The sequence below is a fragment of the Diaphorina citri genome, unplaced genomic scaffold (genome assembly GCF_000475195.1).
Source record: "Diaphorina citri unplaced genomic scaffold, Diaci psyllid genome assembly version 1.1 scaffold2111, whole genome shotgun sequence".
NCBI classification, from domain to species: domain Eukaryota; kingdom Metazoa; phylum Arthropoda; class Insecta; order Hemiptera; family Psyllidae; genus Diaphorina; species Diaphorina citri.
This window is the reverse complement of record NW_007379536.1, coordinates 22455-45736: the sequence shown is the minus strand read 5'-3', so window position 1 is coordinate 45736 and position 23282 is coordinate 22455. Positions and strand designations below refer to the sequence as shown.

The following is a 23282-nucleotide window of genomic DNA, read 5'->3' as shown; positions in this document are numbered from 1 at the left end:
TTACAAGACAGACGCGCTACCAACCAAGCTAACTAGGCTGGCAACGTGTTCCTTTTCGATCTTTCAAACCATATCCTTTCAATCCCCTCAAAAATAAGGTTGATTATGCAACAAGCAATATATTATGTACAAATTTCACATTTTTCGCTCTAATGAAAGGTCTATCTACAGTACCTCTTGTGCCCGTAGAGGTCGCGTTTGAAGGTGAAGGTCATTCATCCCATCGGTCAAAAGGTTATTTTTATCAAAAAGTATCAGCGAGCTCTCAAAGTGTTTTTTCACAATTTGTCTGTCGGCTTTCCTCTCTGCTTTTAAGTTTCAAAGGTAAAATTGTGTTTCCTATCATTTCTTAAGTAATTCATTAGTTAATTATCTTTCTATCTAGTTTATTTATTTAAGTTTAGCTTTCGAATTTCCAAGCTCGCCCCTGCTTTAACCTCACAAAGTCACCCTATTCTGCATGTTGTGATAAAGTAAAATTTCCTTTATTCCTGCAGAATTTTCAAGTTATCCAGTGTTCAATAATAGACAGGGTTTGAAATTTGATTTCTTTTGTTTTCGATTGCATATCATGAGCATGTAAGTTGTGTGTCTTGTGTAATCCTCAAGCAAACATATAGGAGATATTTCGGCCTAGGTATCTATTGACCTACACCATCATTTTGGTGGTAGGGTGGCACCCATGAACCCATGGTACAATAGTACTTACCTGCATGATCTCAAAGGTTTTAGCCTGATTTCATATTCATAGTCTCTTTTGGCTAACCTAATTGAATAATCAAATAAAGGAATGTATTTGGTTAGTTGCCAATAGTCAATATCACTTGAATAAATAGGTAATCAAGATTTGAGATAAATATTTACCTCTTGATGTAATTGAGCCAAATTTGAACTGTGACTTTGGGTCAGAGTTATTGATTGAAATGTTCACATTGCTCCTTCATAACCTTCATACTTAGGCACAAATTAGTAGTTGGACTCAATTCCATGATTTGTTATGATGACTTTGATTTCATATTTGGTATTGATCAGTTTAAATGGAATTTAAAAGTGGTTCCTACCTAGACCATAGAGCACTAAATAATGTCCTATTCATTTATTCACTATTCACTGTTAAGTAAGTGCAAATCAGTAGCACTGAAAGCTTACTTATATTAAATTACATGGAGGTCTTTTCTTACAAAAATTCCTCTGCAGAGTCCAGTATGTACTAGTGTGGGACTATTGCATCCTGTGAGGACATATTTATGTACTTTGGTACTTGGTTACACCTGCCAGAAAGTTATAGCCTTTAGGTATTTTAAGGCCTTAGGTACCTCTTTCTGCCCCAATAATTACTCCCCTGTTATCATTATCACACCATTTTGATAAGTCTCCTTCCACCTAAAATTCTAAATGAAGCTTTAACCTTAGTCTGATATTTCCAAGTGCACTAGCTAGCCTGTAATACTGATTCTTATCTTAAACAGAATCAATGCAGAAAATATTCCTGTTCTATAACTGTATAGGTACAGTCCATGTCAACTGGGAAGTCTGATGGAAGTGCATGGAGGGGAACCGCAACTTAACTGTAAGTCGGACAGTTCTAAAAGTTTCACCATTCGATTCGGCGTGAAAAATCCCATGGGATCAACTATTCACATGCTTACTTGTTAATCAACGAGCTATTTTTTGACGAGTGCGCACCCAAAGGTCATCGGACTTCCCAGTTGAAATGGACTATACCTACTTAAAGTATATCTTTCTGCTTGAGTGCCTCTATTGACCCTTTCTTTTTTCCTGCATCAGTGCTACTTCTACTTATTGAAATTGATCAGCTTGTCTAGTATCTGTGTCTACCTGTTTACACTTCTACAGTCTGCTTTCTTTTAACTGTTTTTGAAATTTTCTTAAAACTGGATTTGCTAGTAATTTCTCAAGATGATAGCTTTCTTAATTTAAACACTCAACCCCATTCACCTTGTCTTAATTTTGCAATAAAGACCAAAATGTGCAATTAATTTTCATTTTTACTGTTATCATACTTTCTAACTGGGTCAGACTAATAAATTATTGATACAAAGATACAATTGATTGAGTTCAATGTAATTTCATTCATATTTCAAGTGAAGCTCAGGTAGAAGTGAGAGTACTCAGTATTCAGTAGTGTTGAGAATATAGAAGTATCCAGTTAGAAATCAGTCATATTTCACTATAGGTAGGTATTTGTATCCTCTTAGGTCATTTACTTTCATACTTTACTTACTCATACACTATGATTGATAAATTTTCCCATTTTATTTAGATCATTTTCTAAAATCAATAAATTCTTAGTAATAATTAATATTTGACTGATTTAATGGGATCTAATATTTTTCAAAATTTGTGTTTTCTTCCAGTAAACAAGTCTTTGTAAGATTTTACAGTTCTGTCAGAATGCCTATCAGCAAGATTCATGCCCGTCAAATCTTTGACTCTCGTGGCAACCCAACTGTTGAGGTAAGTTTTTTTTTCCTTTATTTTTTAGAGTAAGTACTTACCTACTTACTTACCTTCCTACCAAAAATAATAAGCAGTTGGCTTGTAACACTATTATTTATTTCATCTAACTATGGTACCTTCTACACATTTGAGTACCACTTTGATTCTTATTTAAATAAATAAATTTCCCATCTGAGAAACATAATACAAGTATTTAAATTTAACCTGAGAAAATTCCCATCAAAGTTTAATTTGCTTTGGATACCTAGGTAAGTTAGATATTAGTTGATTCCATAATTCTCACTATTTTCAAACCAATTTCTCTTGTTTCCAGGTTGACCTCACCACAGAACTTGGCCTATTTAGAGCTGCTGTCCCCTCTGGTGCCAGCACCGGAATCTATGAAGCTTTGGAGCTGAGAGATAACGACAAGGCACACTATCATGGCAAGGGAGTAACCAAGGCTGTAGGCTTCATCAATAATGACATTGCCCCTGCCCTGCTCAAGGAGGTAGTTCAAATAATTTCTCTTCAAATAATTTTGACTTGAACTAGTCTAATAAAAGAATAGATTTCGTTATTCCTTTTATCAAATTTTTATGCTCTACATAGGTTCCGATGATCTTTAATTACTCAAGAAATATTAATTCTGTTAAGCATGAATGTTTGTCATTGTGATAAATTTTATGACCTGACTTGAACTACCAATACCCTACTGAGTTTGGTTACTTACTTACTTTGCTTTGTTTCTCAAATGTTCTTTCTCCTAAATGAGCTTAATTTCCTTGTTAGTCTTCTACCTATTATTTATTTACTAAAGGTACATTTTTATCCTTTTTTTTGTACCTCAATATTAGGCTAGTCATCCACTATCAGGTAGACCTGACAGGATGCCTGAGGGACTTATTATCACTGTCATACATTATTGGGTAGACCTAACAGGTACACCCATCTACCTGATACCTACCCGTCTCAGAACGGCTTTCTGGCCTTAGTAAAATATCAATATTGTCTGTTGGTTTCCAGAGCTTTGAAGTGACCCAGCAGAAGGAAATTGATGAGTTCATGATCAAACTGGATGGCACCGAGAACAAATCCAAATTCGGAGCCAACGCCATTCTGGGAGTCTCATTGGCAGTGGCCAAGGCTGGAGCTGCCAAGAAGGGAGTTCCTCTGTACAAGTGAGTAGCTTGAAAATAGGAAATTATGTTGCATCACTGAATAAGTGGGTACTTTAGGTGCAAAGGTTTTTAGTATGGGGGGGGCAGCATTACCCTCCCTCAGACCTTCTCACATTAACCTCACCAAGCAGCATGTCACCCGTTCAGATACCAACCACGCACAACGTTGCTTCACTTAAGTGAGCGATCCATTTTGGGAACTGGTGCATTCAATGTGCTAATACCACTGGCTTAGGCTAAAAAGAGAGTGGAATGGAAAGCATATGCTCTCAGCCTCAGCTCTATGCAGCTTGTATTCATCACTCCCCTCTTGAAGCTTGATGCTCTCCACTCCACTCTGTTTTCAGTGTAAGTAGGTGTACCCAAATATCAATGTATTGTTAACATTAAGTAGTTGAGTAAAGCAAATAAGAACTAGGTATTAATATCGAGTAGGCAGTATTGTTGAATAATTTCGTCATTTTAACCTAGCATCAGTGAATCCTGTCTTGTTTCAAGTTCAAACGGGAAATAGGTGTTAATCAATTAGTGCAACAAGTAGGTACAGAATGATTGTGTATGACCTTGGAATGATATTAGTTCTCCTTGAGTTTGTAAACCTACATATAGCAAAATGATTTGAAGTACCGTGACTTCCCAGTTGCTTAGTACCTACTAATATTCAGTACTAGTACAGTTAGCGTACATAGCTTACCTACTAAAATTTCAGTTCAATGCTGTTGACGAGAAAAGTTTTTACTGAATACCTACGTATTTAAATGATGAATAGGTATCCGGTTGTATGTCCCTGATATATTCATCAATTCATCATACTAAATAAATGAATATGTTAAATTGTTGAATATTATTAACCAGTAAAGTAACCCAAAACACGTAGGTTGGTACTTGTTTAGTTCGTCGAAAACTCTGAACAGTGGAAAAAATGTTCCCATTATTTTACTTTTGAAATCTAATTCTTTACTGTATGGCCTATGGCCCATAGCTTACCTACTAAAATTTCAGTTCAATGCTGTTGACGAGAAAAGTTTTTACTGAATACCTACGTATTTAAATGATGAATAGGTAACCAGTAAAGTAACTCAAAACACGTACCTAGGTTGGTACTTATTTAGTTCGTCGAAAACTCTGAACAGTGGAAAAAATGTTCACATTATTTTACTTTTGAAATACAATTCTTTACTGTATGGCCTATGGCCATAATAGCAATTCTTAATGGTCATATTACCTCCAACTGTAGTAACATGTGACCTCTTGGGCCTGGAATCACCTTATCTTAACGGGATTGAGCGAGGATCGAGACTCATTACTCAGTTTGATCCCGGATTGAACTTATGTATAGCCTATGGCCATAATAGCAATTCTTAATGGTCATATTACCTCCAACTGTAGTAACATGTGACCTCTTAGGCCTGGAATTACCTTGTCTTAACGGGATTGAGCGAGGATCGAGACTCATTACCCAGTTTGATCCCGAGTTAATCTGACTTGGTAAGCCCCTGCCTATAGTATATTTATCATCTCTGTTCTGCAGACACTTGGCTGACCTGGCCGGGAACAGCAATATCATCCTCCCTGTACCTGCATTCAATGTTATCAACGGAGGTTCCCATGCTGGTAACAAGCTCGCTATGCAAGAGTTCATGATTCTGCCCACAGGTAAGTTGAGACGGGTGAACAATACAGGATTAAAAAAAAATCTTGTTGGGATAGGATTGATTGATTGATTGATTGATTGATTTTTCTTTTGAAAAACCCCTTACTCATCTAGTTTATATCTTTTGAAGGTGGGAGAGGTTATGAAAGTTGCTAATAGAGTATCTATTCGTGCAATCTTCAGGAGATAAATATGCTCTCTGTGCAAATACTTCCTGTAAACAACTATGGGGTTGCAGTTTCCAAATATTTGCTGCATCTGCATTCATTTCAATTCCCAGCTAAAATTGTCTTCAAAAGATTTGTTTCTGATTCTAAATCATTTTCTTAATGATGGAGATATGTATATTTGGTATACATAAGTAGTTCGACTTAAGATGTTGAGTTCTACTTGAGATATTGTTCACTATTTTGTTTCAACTGTTACCTTGTTGGGCAAGTCATCCAATGATTGAATGATTTGTCTCGATATATTCAATAGCACACTCTATTATAGATATTTGCTGGTTTTCGAAGATGAAATTTTCATGTAAACCAGTGAAAACTTTATTATTTTACGAGTAATTTAACAATAATCAGAAACTGTAACAATAAATTAAACGATTTTATAATCTCCTCACAAACTTTTTTCTTTAATTAAAATTATAGTTTAGGTTTCCAGTTCATTTGCATAATTTTTAATATCGATAAGTACACCAGGGGCAACAAACGGGAGGGCGAATTTTTCGGGTTTTGAATTTCAGGGTATCAGGTATTGTATTGACCAACCTCACTGGTTTAGTGGTTATTGAACTTCGGATCTGGAGATTGGTGGTTCGAGTCCAATTCATAAAAGGTATCTAGGTGTTTTAGATGGAGAACGCGACAAGCATTTAAGTATGCCTTGCCCAAAATTCCCTCCAGCCTAGTTAGCTTGGAAGGTAGCGCGTCTGTCTTGTAAATGCTTGGTCGCGGGTTCGATTCCCGCCCGGGTCGGGTTTTATCCTGAACAGATAAAGTTCGTTCTCGGAACGGCCGGCTTTCTCTTTTCCTGTCTTCCTTCTCTCTTCGCTTTCGGGATGATAAGACCTTAGCAGTTACAGTTCCCTCTGTCAAGCCTAAAAAAAAAAAAAAAAAAATATGTGACTCGAAATTCCTTGATATTGATAAGTTCTCACGCCATCCCCAGGGGGAACAAATAGGAAAGCGAGTTTTTTGACTCTCGAACTTCAGAGTGCCAAATGTTGAATTTCATTAAGAGTTCCCAAAAAAAAAAAAAAAAAAAAAAAATGTAACTCGAAATTCCTTGATATTGATAAGTTCTCACGCCATGCCCAGGGGGAACAAATGGGAAAGCGAGTTTTTTGACTCTCGAACTTCAGAGTGCCAAATGTTGAATTTCATTAAGAGTTCCTTTGAGAATATTGTGTCGATGGAAAACAAATTGTTTTCTCTTGTTCATCGAGTTTAGAGAAACGCTCCTCTGTTATTCCAATAGTCCCGAGGGTTATAATTACTACATGTGTTAGAGAGGATTATGAGAGAGAGAGAGAGAGAGAGAGCGAAAGAGCGTGAGGGAGAGAAAACGTGAGTGAAAGAGAGAGAGAGGGAGGGAGAGAGAGTGAGAAAGAAAGAGAACGTTCAAATAGGTACCGACAGACTGCAATGTTTAGTTTTTCCATCTCCCGAGGCCATTGGGTATTTTACAGGGCCGTATTTAGAGGGCTAGGGCCCCCCCTTCGAGCTTCATTTTTCTCCTGTACTTATCGTGCCGAAATCGAAGAGAGAAGAAAGACAGGATAGATAGGATTGAAAATAATATTTTACTCATGTCTTGTACATTTTACGCGTTATGAAGTTAGGACGAAATTTTTCCCGATGAATGCGATTGTCAATAGTGCCGTGATCAAGGAAAGGCTCTTAGCTTCACAAAATGACCACTGATAAAATTATTGATTATTTACAATTATTTATAATATAGCTGTTAGCTACACTGACATACATTATTCTCAACCGACTTACATTATTCTTACGTGACATACAATATTCTCAACTTCCAGGTGCCTCTTCCTTCTCCGAAGCCATGAAGATTGGCAGTGAAGTGTACCATCATCTGAAGAAGGTCATCAACACCAAGTTTGGTTTGGATGCCACCGCCGTCGGAGATGAAGGAGGTTTCGCGCCTAACATTCTGGACAACAAGGAAGGTCTCAGACTCATTGTGGAGGCCATTGAGAAGGCTGGATACACGGGCAAAGTGGAGATCGGCATGGATGTGGCTGCCTCTGAATTCTTCAAGTGAGTTGTATTGGAAGAAAAAAAAACCTAGAATAAGTACATACTTAAAATCTCATTTTGTTGTTTGTTTTTGCATGTGAGAGATAACCCTTTGAACTTCTAAGTAACGTGATACTAGATTCTATGCTCTCATCTTTTTCACTAGCCTTTTATCTAATCGTCCCCATAAGTTGACTGAGGAAGAAACAGCTGAGGTCCATAACATTTTCTTCTCACATTTATTTTCTGTAATTTTCAAGTTATCTTTGAATTAGTATGGTTTACTAATTCACTTTCAATATTTGTTTCCTATTGACTGATTCAGGGAAGGCCAATACGATCTGGACTTCAAGAACCCCAACTCCGACAAGTCCCAGTGGCTCCCTGCAGACAAGTTGACCGCCCTGTACCAGGAATTCATCAAGGAGTATCCTATTGTCTCCATTGAGGATCCAATGCTGTGTTTATTCATCCTCTTTGTACCTCTTTCATTACAAAGCATTTTCCATAGTGTTCGAAACAAAGGTCTTGTTTATGTAATTATATGCTCTGTTTATTCCAATGCTAATGAGATCAACTGTTTATGTGTCATTAGAGTGTCAGTTACCTGTAACAAGAGTGAACTTTTGAAAAGTATCTGGATCAAGTTTTTAGTCACCTGTTGAGGATGTGTAAAGGTAAAGAGTGAGTGAGTGAGTGAGTGTGTAAAAGAAGAAGAAGAAGAAGAAGAAGAAGAAGAAGAAGAAAAACTCTAAAACCCCAGCAATGTTCAATCCTATTCGGGCAGGATGAAGGTATTTTCTAGTCTTCAACTCGAGGAAATTGGGATTTGACTCATTGACTGAGTAGTTCTTTTTTCAAGGACTAGAAGAGGGACGATCCTTGTACTTCAAATGCAGGTACAACTTGAATTTCACAAACATACAACGTTGCTTGTATGATTTTCATCCCATATTATATTAACATAGAAACCCATATGTTTTGTAGGGTATGTTAATATATATCATACTACTATATAGGAGTATACCTACTTATTTTATGCCACATGTATAATATTATTGGAGCATATTAGGTATTTTGTACCTACATTAAGTGAAAATAATACATACCTACCTACCTACTAGTAGTTCTGTGAACTGTAGACCTCACTCAGCCTCTTTTGCTTAAGCAATAAGCTGAGACTTTAAACAGAACCTTCCTCATTTCATTATTTATTTCATAAATATGTATATTATCACATAGAATATTTAACCGATTTTGAGTATAAACTACATATAGGTAAATATGGATTAATGTAATTCACGTGTGAATATGTACATTGTACATGTCTGACTACCTATTTTGAAAAACCCCTTACTCATCTAGTTTATATCTTTTGAAGGTGGGAGAGGTTATGAAAGTTGCTAATAGAGTATCTATTCGTGCAATTTTCAGGAGATAAATATGCTCTCTGTGCAAATACTTCCTGTAAACAACTACGGGGTTGCAGTCTCCAAATATTTGCTGCATCTGCATTCATTTCAATTCCCAGCTAAAATTGTCTGCAAAAGAATTGTTACTGATTCTGAGTCATTTTCTTAATGATGTAGATATGTATATTTGGTATACATAAGTAGTTCGACTTAAGATGTTGAGGTCTACTTGAGATATTGTTCACTATTTTGTTTCAACTGTTACCTTGTTGTTGGGCAAGTCATCCAATGATTTGTCTCGATATTCAATAGCACACATAATTATTTACATACCTACTGGATTTTGAAGATGAAATTTTCAAGTAAACCAGTGAAAACTTTATTATTTTACGAGTTATTTAACAATAATCAGAAACTGTAACAATAAATTAAACGATTTTATAATCTCCTCACAAATTTTTTTTCTTGAATTAAAAAAGTTCGTTCTCGGAACGGCCGGCTTTCTCTTTTCCTGTCTTCCTTCTCTCTTCGCTTTCGGGATGATAAGACCTTAGCAGTTACAGTTCCCTCTGTCAAACCTAAAAAAAAAAAAAAAATCACAATTCTGAATGAAATACCTGGTTACCTGCAGCTTTTTCAAATATTTCACCTCACCTCTTTCCTCCTATACCTTCTCCTCTTTCGCTCCCTCTTTTTTCTCCTTATTTTTTAGCCCGTCCTTCCTTTATTATTACGATAGTAATAAAAAAAGGTATAGTGGACGGGCTATTGTATTCGCTTCGGTGTCGTCTGTCACTCTGTCTGTCTGTCTGTCTGTCCCCACAGAAGGACTTATCCAAACCTGATCGACCTATATATCAAATTAAAGGTCAAATTTTTATCAGGAACACGAAAGTGGTGGTGCAAATTTTGTCAAGAAAACCATAAAGCTAAAAAACCAAAAAAAAAATAAATAAATAAATAAAAAAATAAAATGGTTTTTGGGGGATTTTTTCACATTTTCTCACACAAATGAGCTCTGATCTCGAAATTTGTCGCGACGACCTATGAATTCAAAGCGAGAAAGTTTTAGATAACACTTCAGTCGATCATTTAAGATCGGTTTTAGCGTCACCTATGTTAAGCTACGTCGAGCAAGGCCAATAAATGGATGGGCGACTTAAACATTATATTGGTAGTTATTAGGAAACATTAAAAGGAGAAAAGGGAGAACGCGCTCTAGTCTTGGTTTTAAAACATTACTGGAAAGTAAAATCAAATCAATTGAATATTAAACAAATTAGGTAGGTAGGTACATAGGTACTGATTTTCCTTAACCACGATCGAATAAATTACGGGCTAAAAAAATTCTCGGAGGGACGGACCCAGCTTGTTTTTCTTTCATTTCCTCTTGTCTCTTTTCCGATGTTTCTGCTACCTATTATTTATTCGTCTTTCCTCCGCTTATCTTTTGACATTGTACTCGTACGTGTCTCTTTGGCATCACTACGCACTCGAAATAAGTACGAGTACATTATGAATTCTCTTTCCTACTCGACACAATCAAGTAGGCTAAATCCCATGGATTAGGCTTTTTGAAAGTATAGATGCTTTGTTATCTTTCTTATAATACCTGCAAAATGAAGATAGGTGGATACAGAGATATTGCAAATAGAGAAAGAAGAAAAGATATTTTTTTTTTTTACAAGAATCACAGACATGTTTATTTCGTTGGTCAAAAATACAATACATAGGTAACTGCGCAGGTAGGTACATACTTACAAATATTTAGGTAATACTTAAGATCAGATCTGCACATATGAAATTAAACATACTCTTTAATAAATAGATGGATAACCCATTAAATCGTTTCCAGGAAGAAGAGTCTGTTATTTTTGCTACTAACCAACATAGCCCCTTCTTTCTGGGAACGGTTGTATTGATAGATATTGTTATAAGGATATAGGACATTGCAGTTATGTATTAAATAAATAGGGCATGATGTAGGTAACTCTTTACCGTCTTAAGACCGGGCATTCAAGGCAGGTTTTGCCTGTAACAGGCATAAGTCCGCCAGTCAAAACTGAATTTCTGTAGCTAAAAAAAAAAATTCACCCGCGAAAAAAAAGTGAACTTTTTCTGCCTCACACATTATGCATGTCACCTGTAAGGTAAAACTGTCATGCAAAACCCAATGTGGTCGGCGTAGTACAAAATACACTGCCCGATTTTTTTTCTATAATCGGTACGTACCTACCTAAATAAAGTTCATTATGGTAACACTTTTTTCTACTTGTAACATAAATAAGGTTATACTTACATCTAGTATTTACTACTTACTATACATAGGTGTAAACTATTTACTAATATTCACTTTCCTAAATAAGGGAGATTGTATACAACTTACTGCTATTTAGCCGATGGCCTTTAAATATTAAAGCCTATGTACACCTATCTTTGTTTCAAATTCAACCTCGACGACTTTTGGTCCCAAAGGTCAGAATTGCGTAAAGGTCATACCTATTTGTATCTCATACATAAAATTTAACACAAAAGACTCAACCTCGTTGAATACCATGCTAGTAAATATTACTTACATTATTGAAGCTTCCCATAGGTTCTTGGGACATACTTCATCATAACTCCAACATGTACATATAAAGTAAAAACGGGTAGAATTATTGGCAATTGTTTCGCTATAATCATTCGTTATACCGAATTTCTTGCGAATTTTGAGTGGGTATTTCTTGGTCCTTGAGTGGACGCTCTCAAGTCTTTCCTTTAATCTCGGGTAGAAACAATATGGTCAGTGGTCACACCTGCCGTTGCGCTGGAGGTACTTTTCAGTAGCAGGTATGATCACTGTGGTTCTACTTTTTAGTTACAGGTCCGTACCCTTATAGCTTTCAAGTGTTCAGAAACAGTCGTTCCTTACTTTCTTTTATAGAACTTTGTAATCACCCTTTAAGTAGGGAAACCCATCTGTGTACAATACAGATGGGTTTTGCAAAGTTTGCATTGCTGTTTTTCCCTCAACTACGAAAACGTGACACTACTGGAAATCCCCTCTGATCTCTCACTCTGGTTGCAATGCTCGCCAATCCACTGACATGGAAATCTTTCAGCTTTTTTTCTCGTGTAAAACAATAAATCACAGTTTTTTTTTCTTCTGCCAGAAGACAGAAAAAACACGAAGCGAGAGAGAAATCAGAACTTTTTTAAAGTCGAGGTTTACAACATGAACTCAAATGTCACTTGTGTTCAAAGTTTTGGCCTGACGGTGATGCTGTGACAAGTTTACGTGACATCGGGTGTTAGTGTGATAAATGACTCGAGACTCTCAAACCTGTCCCTGGCTTCTTGGTCCCTAACATTCGAGAGGAATGTGTCCACAGGCCATATTGTTTTGCTACCTTATCTCCAAGGTACAAGGCTTTGTTATTATTATTGTTATAAGTAGGCATCCCATCCCTTATACCCTTCTTCCTCTCCCTCCCCCACCGCTCTCTCCCTCTTTTTTTTCACTCTCCCCCTTTCTCTCTTCCCGTCTCCTTCTCTCTCTCTTTGTGTCTCTCTCCCTCTCTCTGTGTGTGTCTCTCATCCTTTGAACTCTTGCCCATTGAAATTGAAGCATTCTGTCAAAAACATGAGCGATGACCGTTGGAAATGAATAATATATGGACAAGGATGAGACTTGGCAACCTGGCACGTCGTCTGTCATGAATTTACAACTGATGTGAGAGACAGATATTCCAACCTATCAATATCAGATATGACGACGTAACGTGGGGTGGGGGTTTGATCGTTATCAGTATATTCTCTTTGTAGGGAGCAGGGACTCAGATTACTTATTGTCTTTTTATAAAACATTAAATGCGCAAGACAAAATACTTTTCAGGTTCAAAAGACCTGAATTCTCATCACCAAACAAAGTGAATTTTCACTTTTTGAAAAATGGTGAACTCATGTCCAACTGCAAAATGTATGCAGAGCTCATGTTAAATTCGCGCTGGAATTGCTTTTATCCAGAACATCTCTACATTTGCCTTTCTTCTTTCTCTTGTACATTGCTTTGTCTCGAGTGATCCAGAGGTGATTTCGTCCCGTGCTGAAGTAGAACTCTATCTCAGTCAGACTTCTGTCTTTGGTCTCGGGTAGATAGAGATAGATGTAGATAGCTATGATGAGAGAGATAACACTGAACCACGTGAAGATTCCTATGGGACCGATGGCGTTTTTCGTGTATGGATAGGCTTTGGTGGTACCGAAAATAAAAATATTGACCAACATGACGGTGAAGCCACTGACAATACCGCGGACATTAGCAGGTAGTGTCTCTGCCATGAGTAACATGGGAAGAGAGAAAATACCTAGTGTATTCATAGCAACATAGAGTAAGATGAGACAAGCTATGGTGAATCCATTGTCCTTAACATAACTCATATCAATATCACATCCCCAGAGAACCACCTTGTACTGTTTACAGTACAAGTAGGATACAATGCACAGACATGCAAGAGAAGTACCTATGCCGGAGATAATACCAATGGTTCGTCTCCCTAGGAAGAATAATAACACAGATACTAAGATAGACACAACGAACCTAGTGAATGCTGTCATGACAGCAATCATGACGGCAATATTCTGATTCTCACTACCAGTTGCTGTGGCAACCAATTCGACAGCATAGAAGATGACAATATAAGATCCTGATAGGATTTGCAAGATTGCAAAGGTGATGATAATAGAGAATGGTCTCTGTACTTCAGGACGACAGAAGAGTCGCCAGCATTTCTTAATCAAACTAATCAAGCTGAGAGATTCAATTGACTCGTTTTCTTCTGGACATTCGAGCTGTTTGTTTTTGCTTTTGGTTTTGACAAGTAGGAGAAGAGCTTGAAGTTCCTCGTCAGCCTGGAATAGAAAACGAAAATCATGGTTAATTTCTTCTTCTGTTAGAGTCATGCAGTCATGGCTTTGTCATATGGAAATTAGAATTTCAATCCTATTCTATTATCACAAAACGTGCTGTTTTCTACGTACAATGTTAACTTTTCCTGTAAGAACATACGTATCGAAAATAAAATGAACAGTCTTACTTTTTCCCGATCTCCTCCTCGGAGCCATATCAAGGACTTCCTCGCCTCGTCTATCCTGTTCTTATTGATGTACCAGGTAGGACTCTCGGGTAGGAAGCACAGGAATATGAACGCTGTGACCGGCAGGATAGCGCCTAGACCGGCCACTATTCGCCAGTCATACATACTACTCATGCCATACACGATGAGAATGCCCAGGGCATAACTCGCGGAAGGGGTACTGCCGAAGAAACCCCTCAGTTTGGGCTCGGATATTTCTCCGATGAGGACCTGGAAATGGAAAAAGATATTTAATTTTATTGGTCTCATTTCATTTAATAAGATTTTATTGTTCTAATTTAATAAAAATTCTTAGAAATTGAACGGGAGGGCTCGGGTTCAATCCCGGACGAGGCATAGAATTTTATCCTCATTTCTTTTATTCTTCGTGCATTTCTCAGCTTCCAGTCAAGAGTCCATTATTAATTTATTCTTTTTAGTTGTTACCTGACTAGGGCTGATTGAGAGACTGACGAAGGGCGCCGACCCCGTCCGTGCATACAATTTCATGTAATTAACCCACTTAATACGTTGCTGTGAAACGCACCCTCAATTCGAGCCTGGTGTTTGTAATTATCAAAATTTCACCAAAATTTTCAAGCGTCAGCAGGAATTTTGTTTGGAATTTTGTACACACAGAATAATGACGAGGATTAAGGTAGAAACACACTACTATCACGTCACGTGAGCGCACGTTTACTATGAGTAATATTGCGTATGATATTAGTCTAGGTACTGTTCTGTTTATCGACTTTCCACCCTCTGCGCTCGAGCCCAACCAAATCAATCTAAACCAACCAAGTCTCTCCGTAGCGATAGCATGTTGTACTATCACGTCACGTGAGCGCACGTTTACTATGAGTAATATTGCGTATGATATTAGTCTAGGTACTGTTCTGTTTATCGACTTTCCAACCTCTGCGCTCGAGCCCAACCAAATCAATCTAAACCAACCAAGTCTCTCCGTAGCGATAGCATGTTCAATGCACCAGAAGAAGAAGAAGAAGAAGAAGAAGAAGAAGAAGAAGAAGAAGAAGAAGAAGAAGAAGAAGTTGTTACCTGACTAGGTGCCGGTCCCATTCCGACTGCAAATCCTGCCAACAGTCTCCCCAGAATGAGACAGATAGCGTTTGGTGTCAGACTGATCAATGTCCACCCTATGACCATGGGAATGACCGACAGTTGTAGAGTCATCTTTCTGCCAAACTCATCCATGAGAGGTCCTGCTAGGATAGCTCCAATGGGTGTGAGAAGAATAACCAGTGCCGAATTCATGATGCACTGAAACCAAATGGAAACAGAAAAATCTTTTAATTTAGGTACCTACCTAGTAGGTATATCGTTTATCAATAAAAAAAAAATTGCTTGTGTGAGAAGAATAACCAGTGCCGAATTCATGATGCACTGAAACCAAATGGAAACAGAAAAATCTTTTAATTTAGGTACCTACCTAGTATGTATATCGTTTATCAATAAAAAAAAAATCTTTGGCAGGTAACATAAAAAACCTACCTACAAAACCTCCCTTGGGACTTTTTTTCTTCTTCTTCTTCTTCTTCTTCTTTTTCTTCAAATACCTATATGTATTTTATTTATTTGCCCAAGGTCACCACAATATCATCATTTATTTCCCCAGGTCAGTGGGCCAAAAGGGGAAAGAGAAAGGACATTATATGTTTTGACCAAAAGATAAGATAGGCAAAGAAAATATAAGAAATTGTGTAAGGAGAAGGCATGAAATGAAAAGGCATGAGGCCTTTTTATTTTCACACATTTTTCTTCGCAAAGAAAAATTCGGTATGATTTATTGCCTTTGGCTCCCTCTCTATCTCTCTCTCTCTCTCTCTCTCTCTCTCTCTCATCGTTAATCCCGAATACCCATCTGCATCTCTAGGTACCTCCTACGTATGTTTTGTAGGTAGCTCTTTTTGAGATTGAAAAAAAGCTCTCACTGGAATACTTGATGTGGAATGTAGATTTGTAGAAACTAGAAATAGCTTTTATATCTCTCAGGAATCTCAGGATGAAAGACACTTTGTGCTTGAGTCGGATAAGTAGGTGTTATTTTGTATGAATGCCTAGTAATTATTTTGTGTATGCAATGGGCTACATAGCAAATCTCGGCTTGCCCCAGGCCTGTCATTAATTAAGATCAGAGACCGCCAATGTCATGAAACCATGCTAAAACGCCATATTTTAGCATATTAAAAAAGAGTCATATTGTGCGCTCTCTGATTGTACTAGATTCATGAAAAAGAATAATACGTAGGTATTTAGGTAACTAGATTGAATACAATTTTGATGAAATGGTTGACTTTTTAGAAAGCATTGTGTAAGACCTCGACCAAGTTTTACATTCCATTTCACTCTCGTAAAAAAAGACGAATTTTCCAAACAATAAAAACTAAAAACTTTTCTAGCTTTTTTTTAAAAATACATTTTTCACCTTGGCTGTTAATTATTTTCATTTGCCATACGCTCATTTCACAAAAATACCTCGATAAATCATATTTATTCGTGTGTCACTGAAATAAGTAGAATAATAACGGTAATTTTACCTCCTCTTGAATCTCTGTTAACAAATCGTTTTCCCATTAAACCAAATAGGAAATAGGCTGAAATAAGTAGAATAATAACGGTAATTTTACCTCCTCTTGAATCTCTGTTAACAAATCGTTTTCCCATTAAACCAAATAGGAAATATGTAGGTAGCTTGCTTACTGACAATAAAAGAAAATGCATTTCACATTTTTATTTGTATCAACCTCGTAAAACAGAAGCTGAAATCATTTTCTTGATGTTTTTCTTGGAAAACATTGCTTTTATGAAAGTGATAAAAATGTGGTTATTTTCACCGCATTAACCTTCCTAAGGCACAGTATGCATTTTGTAGTGAGCTTGGATATGATTTTCTGTAACAGTGACGAAGGAGCTTTGTGATATACCTATGTAGGAGAATCATTGAATCAGGTAAATAAACCAGAAATAAAGTTCAGTGTACCCCCGTTCGATAAGTCCTCACCTGGGCTCTATTGATACCTAAGGTACCTAGTATATGTATGTTTAGGCTAGAAAGGTAAGTACTCCCTAATTTTGTAGATTCAAGTACCTACTAATTCCACAATATACTACGTGCTCTGATGGGAGGCATACTACGGTATGGGCATGCTACGACACAAATCACATGCGTCTAATGTCGCCCGGCACCGGCTCGGCGCGAAAAAACTTTCATAAAAAAAAAAAAAAAAAAAAAAAAAAAAAAAAAAAAAAAAAAAACAAAAAATCCAGTGCATATTTAGAAGGAACAGGGACTAATATTTACTTTGAAAACTACAGAGTTGTGAGGTCCCAAAAAAATAATCCACAAAGTCCTCTTCTACCCTACGCTACTGAGAGTAACTTTTATCTCATACAAATATTACAATACGGGACGAGGAGGGACAATAAAATTTATTTCAAAGAGATTTATTACACCTACGACATAGAAGATAGTAAAATTTCTCTGGTAGGTAGGTATATTATCGGATTTTTCTCTCTTCCTTACCTATAGGTACTTCTTTCTCTAGGTATCTATCTATTGCCTGTATAGGTAAATTGGTGATGTCCAATTTTATATAGATACTATGAGTTCGGGTTTTTTAGTCCGTCCTTCCTTTATTATTACGATAGTAATAAAAAAAAAGGTATAAGGGACAGGCTATTGTATTCGCTTCGGTGTCGTCTGTCTGTCGGTCGGTCTGTCCCCGTAGAAGGGACTTATCCAAACCTGGTCGACCTATATATCAAATTAAAGGTCTTTTTACCAGGAACACGAAAGTGGTGGTGCAAATTTTGTCCAAAAAACCTGGTTTTGGGGGGATTTTTGTCACATTTTCTCACACAAATGAGCTCTGATCGGCTAACGCTGCTCAATCAGGACTAAGACATAATCCTTGTTCAACAAGTCATATACATCTAGAACCTACTAGTACGGTGAAGACTACACTCATACATTCAGCCGTCACTGGTTTACCCAACGACATCCTCTTCAATGAAGACTATGAACTTATGAATGCCATAGACAAATTCATACGCCAATAAATGGATGGGTGACTTCAACATTATATTGGGAATAAAGGGAGAACGGGCTCTAGTCTTGATTTTAAATCATGACATGAAAGTAAAATCAACAAATCAAATCAAGAATAATAATAATAAACTGAATATTAAACAAATTAGGTATAGGTACTGATTTTCTCTAATCACGATCGAATAAACTACGGGCTAAAAAATTCCCGGAGGGACGGGTCCAGCTTGTTTCTCTCTTACCTAGGTATAGGTAGTTTTATAGGCAATTTGAATAAATTGGTGATGTCCAATTTTTTAGAGTAAATAGGTACCTACTATGAGTAGATACCTACTAGACTTATTTGTCATGATAGTAAGATCCTATACGTATCTTAGAGGCCTCCAAGAGTGGATCCTGATGTGATAGTTAAAGCACGAAAATTAAATTTTTAGTGAAATTTTATGCGTAAGTTTATTAGTTACGGAAAAAGCTTAATTTCATCCGTAATTTTATTATTAATGGCAGAGTGCAGACTCATCTGGATAACATGTGTTATAAATTCCACAACATGTAGGTGTCTTTGTTATATGCGACCTGGATTCAATATGTTTTATGACAGTTATAATTTTGTGGAAGACTGGAAGTTTATTACAGAGAAGGCAAAAATTTCCAAGCTATAGCGTAAAAGACACATCTGGGTTTTATCAATTTTCGCCAAACAGTGTGATGTAGTTCTCTGAGAGACAACACAAATTCCAGTTTATTTGAATATTTGAAATGAAAGCTCTACTTCGCGGATTCGATTCCTGCCTACGGCGAGAAAAATAAATGTCACTGACCAGAAATGTTAATTGTTGATCTTCATACTAAGTAGGCATCTACATGGGTGCTTATACTCGTATCTAAGCTAATATGATTTGATTTAGCGCCACATGCTTAAGGTCAACCCTAGCTTCATTCAACACAACCTATACCTACTTCGAGTATCATTTATGTTGTTATTTTACATAATTTATTGTGGCAAAGTTGGATGTTATGATCGTTCAGGAGGCAAAATAGTTCAAATTAGGTACTTTTTTTTCCTGCATGGTTTTTCAGTGAATAACTATGTATACCAAGTAAATACGTGAAGTGTATTAAATTTCAAAATTATTTCAAACGATAGAAGAGAAGTGAAAATTGAAGAAGAGACAAGTTGTGAAATGTGATAGCTAAGTGGGTATACCTACATTACCTTCCTATGAATAAACAAAATACCAAGGAAGGTGAAGGGTTTAAAAGAGGGACAAAACAAAGCAACCACAGCTATTGGAAAGGAGACAATTATTCCAAGCGCTTTTCGTACTTTTATTGCACTTTAACCCGACCCTGATTTCAGCAAAATAAACCTCTTCCCCTAATTAAAACCAAGATAAAGAGACACGTTCTAACTATTAAACATTCTTCAAACCACAATGGCAAAGTGTGGAGAGACTAAATTAGAACATAACGATGCACATAGAGAGATAATGTTGAAGGCGGAAATAATAGAACATAATAAGTGTATAAGATAGTTATACTTAGCTCGGAAAATTAGGAGAGAAAAGTTACTCATTGGAGACCCTGAGACCACTTTGCGAAGAGGAAAAATATTTCCTTCAAGATCTGGGAAAGAAGGTCGTGGGCAAGGCAGGACAGCCATTAGCAAAGCCTTTGATCTTCCAAAGAATCGGCATAGCCGTAATGCAGCCAGCATTCTCGGGACCGAAGGCCAGTTTTAGCGCTGATTTCAAATTATGCTGAAATGTATGCTCAAATTGTTCAATTATACATCGTCAATTGCAACTTTGCAACAGCGCACTCTACTGAAATGTATGTCCAACAATAGAAAATGGAAAAAAAGGAGACTAAACGACAAACGACCGTATACTAAAACAGTCCCAGAGCTACCCTCATAACAAAGCTAATTCCCATCTCACGTTTTTTACTGTTCCAAATTTTCAAATTGAATTTTAAAGTTATTGTCCCAGAGAGAGAGGGTTACATCAGCGAAAGGAATGATGCATTATTTGTGGTCTGCGGGGAATAGTAAAACTTAAACAAAGAGCTTCAGCCAAGTTTGTGCTTTTTCTGCATTATCCACTCCAAATCTTTCGGTTCCCATTTTCTGCTTCTCGTCTCTCCGTTTTTTGCTCAACATCTCATGAAACTTTATGGTGTTTCCAGTTATTATGAAAATTATCTTTATGACAGAGTTTATACATTTTGCTTAGACATGGGAATATCAATTTGTTCCCGTTGTTTTGGCAAGATGTTAGCAGAGGATATTAACAAGGGAGAACAATGAATGCCATGTCCATTCTACAGATAAGCGGTTCTCAGCGTGGGTCCTAGGTACTGTTATCACCCCATTGAATACATGATAAGGTTTTACATTGGGCTACTGTGTCTACCTAATCCTATATTGGGTCCTAGGTACTGTTATCACCCCATTGAATACATGATAAGGTTTTACATTGGGCTACTGTGTCTACCTAATCCTATATTACCCATGTTCATAGGAAAGTTGACCTACTTTAAACAAGCAACATTTTGATGACCTTTGAGTTTTTTTAAAACTTCATGTTCATAGGAAAGTTGACCTACTTTAAACAAGCAACATTTTGATGACCTTTGAGTTTTTTTAAAACTTTCAAACTTGTAGGCAGTAACTAATTATAACTTGAGATCATAAGTACTTCACTCTTCTCTAGAACATCTTCTTCGTCTTCTACCTCTCTCGTGCACACATTAACATCTCTTCTGTTCTGCTGACGACTATAGTAACAATAGAGCTTACTACTGAAGTGAAGGGATTCATTAGTCTGATGTGATTTTTACTTTGATTTGATGCACTATTATTTTTAAATGTCACGTGTTGATTCATGTGACGTTTAACAAGACATTTTCACTATGATTTCCATGAATTGTGATATTGTTTTGGATCGGATCGGGCGATAGCCAGTTGTGTCCCATGACCTTTTTTGATACCCCCATAACCCTTTTTAAACGGGTCTGTCAGCCTTGAGGCCTTAAGGCTGACAGCCCCTTTTGTTTCAATTAAACGATTTTGCCCCCGAACCAATCCAGATTGTAGGAGACGATCTGACTGTCACCAATCCGAAGAGAATAGCCACCGCTGTCGAGAAGAAAGCTTGCAACTGCCTCCTCCTCAAGGTGAACCAGATTGGTAGTGTCACCGAATCTATCCAGGCTCATCTGCTGGCCAAACAAAACGGTTGGGGTACCATGGTGTCTCATCGTTCCGGAGAGACCGAAGACAACTTCATCGCTGACCTGGTTGTTGGTCTGTCTACTGGACAGGTAGGTCGATAACAAACCTAGGAGCCTGTTCTTGTAATCCAGAACATGCTATAAGATTACAAGAGCAGTTCTGTATTACAAGAACAGGTTCTTGTTTTCAAGAATAGGCTCCTTTTTTTGGAAGAAGAAAGTATCAATAAGTACCTACTTTTTTGATAGAGAAAATTTTAACTTCTAATGTCTTATCTTCCCGAAAGCGAAGAGAGAAGGAGAACGAACCGGGAAGCGAAACCACAACCTAGCACTTACAAGGCAGACGCGCTACCCTTCAAGCTAACTAGGCTATCGTGTCGGTTTTATTATTATTATTATTTTACTGATTATTATTTTCGGATTTATTAATAATTCCAATATATCCTCTGGTTTTCAGATCAAGACTGGCGCCCCCTGTCGCTCCGAGCGTCTGGCTAAATACAACCAGATCCTCCGTATTGAAGAAGAGCTGGGAGCCAATGCTAAGTTCGCCGGCAAAAACTTCCGCCGACCTGTCTAAATACCTAAACTATACCCCCCGTGTCCCTTATCTCTGCCCTGCAGCAAATCTGAGGCTAAATATTCCACAATACTGAGTGATAAGATATTATGTATTATTTTCAAACGTCTAGCATGATCTAGTAATTTGTTTGATTGTTTATTATTTTTTCTATATCTACGTTTATCAATGTTTTTGTTATACACTTATTATTAGACACACTAGTTTGTTTTAAAGCAGTTTTCCGGAAAAAAAAAATTTCGCCTCCGATTGTGCCAATTTTCGTCACCTCTCCCCCTTCTTGTTCTGGCCCTCCCTTCAACACCTCGTCATTTGAAATAACAAATTGTCTTCCCTATTAGTATTCACGCTGCAATGTAATTATCGATGGAAATGTTAAAGATTTTCCCTGTGCCCTGCTAAAATTTTAATTAACAGAAATTGAAAAGCTCAGCCTTTTTTCGACTCTAGAAAAAATGTACTGATCAACTTTTTTTCATTTTATTAAGGAACACAAAAGAAGCCTTTGTGAACATTAATTTTAAGAGGAGAGGAAGAAGTTGTGAAAAATAAGATTTTTCTTCTCTTATGTTCGCCTTTCTTTTTTTATTGAAAACAATTTTCTCTCGCTTTACAAAACGATTTTTATTCTTTATTCATTGCTGAACGATGCTCGGTCATTAACGTGTTTATTCAGCTAGGCGTTAATTGTTCTTGGCGTTACGGGGTGCAACTAATTAGGAAATTTTAGTTTCGTCACCCGCCTTACATTCCCCCCCCCCCCCCCCCCCTCTACCGAACTTTTAATTAGACTTCTTTGCTCGCATTTTGACGCTTCCTTCTCTCTAGTCTCTCTCTCTCTCTCTCTCTCTCTCTCTCTCTTTCTTTCTCTCTCGGTTCCTTTTTTATCTCCTTTTTTCTCGCTTTCTTTTTTCTATAATTGCTTTTAAAAAGTAACCAAGTTACATTCAAGTAGCGCGCTGTACAAATGGCATTACTGAATGGAGTCAAAGTACACTAGCTGTGTCTTTATTTGTACTTCTGTAGATATCTGAGAAAGCGGTGAAATCGTAAAGTTTGGAACAATTTCATGCGTAGGTCTTTTTTTATAGGTTTGATGCAGGGAACTGTAACTGTTAGGGTCTTATCGTCCCGAAAACGAAGAGAGAAGGAAGACAGGAGAGGCAGTCGTTCCGAGAACGAACCTTATCTGTTTAGGATAGTAAATATGGCACATCACAGACGGAATGTTGCAAATTGATATGCATAGTAACTAATAACTATACATTATTAAAGATCTCGTAAAATTATTTGAATCAAATTTTCATTAATGATAAAAAC

The 23282-nt window shown here is 37.1% G+C and overlaps 1 protein-coding gene across 1 annotated transcript; it reads left to right on the top strand.

The window, feature by feature from the left end:
- The first annotated feature begins 545 nt into the window (after window positions 1–545).
- LOC103518187 (enolase) lies at window positions 546–22572 on the top strand. Its single transcript, XM_026830074.1, has 10 exons — window positions 546–579; window positions 2379–2478; window positions 2795–2971; window positions 3487–3641; window positions 5173–5297; window positions 7334–7571; window positions 7876–8012; window positions 20474–20493; window positions 21191–21469; window positions 21840–22572. Exons 1-10 carry the CDS (start codon window positions 572–574, stop codon window positions 21960–21962), a joined length of 1362 nt encoding a protein of 453 aa, XP_026685875.1. The 5' UTR covers window positions 546–571; the 3' UTR covers window positions 21963–22572.
- Window positions 22573–23282: the final 710 nt, after the last annotated feature.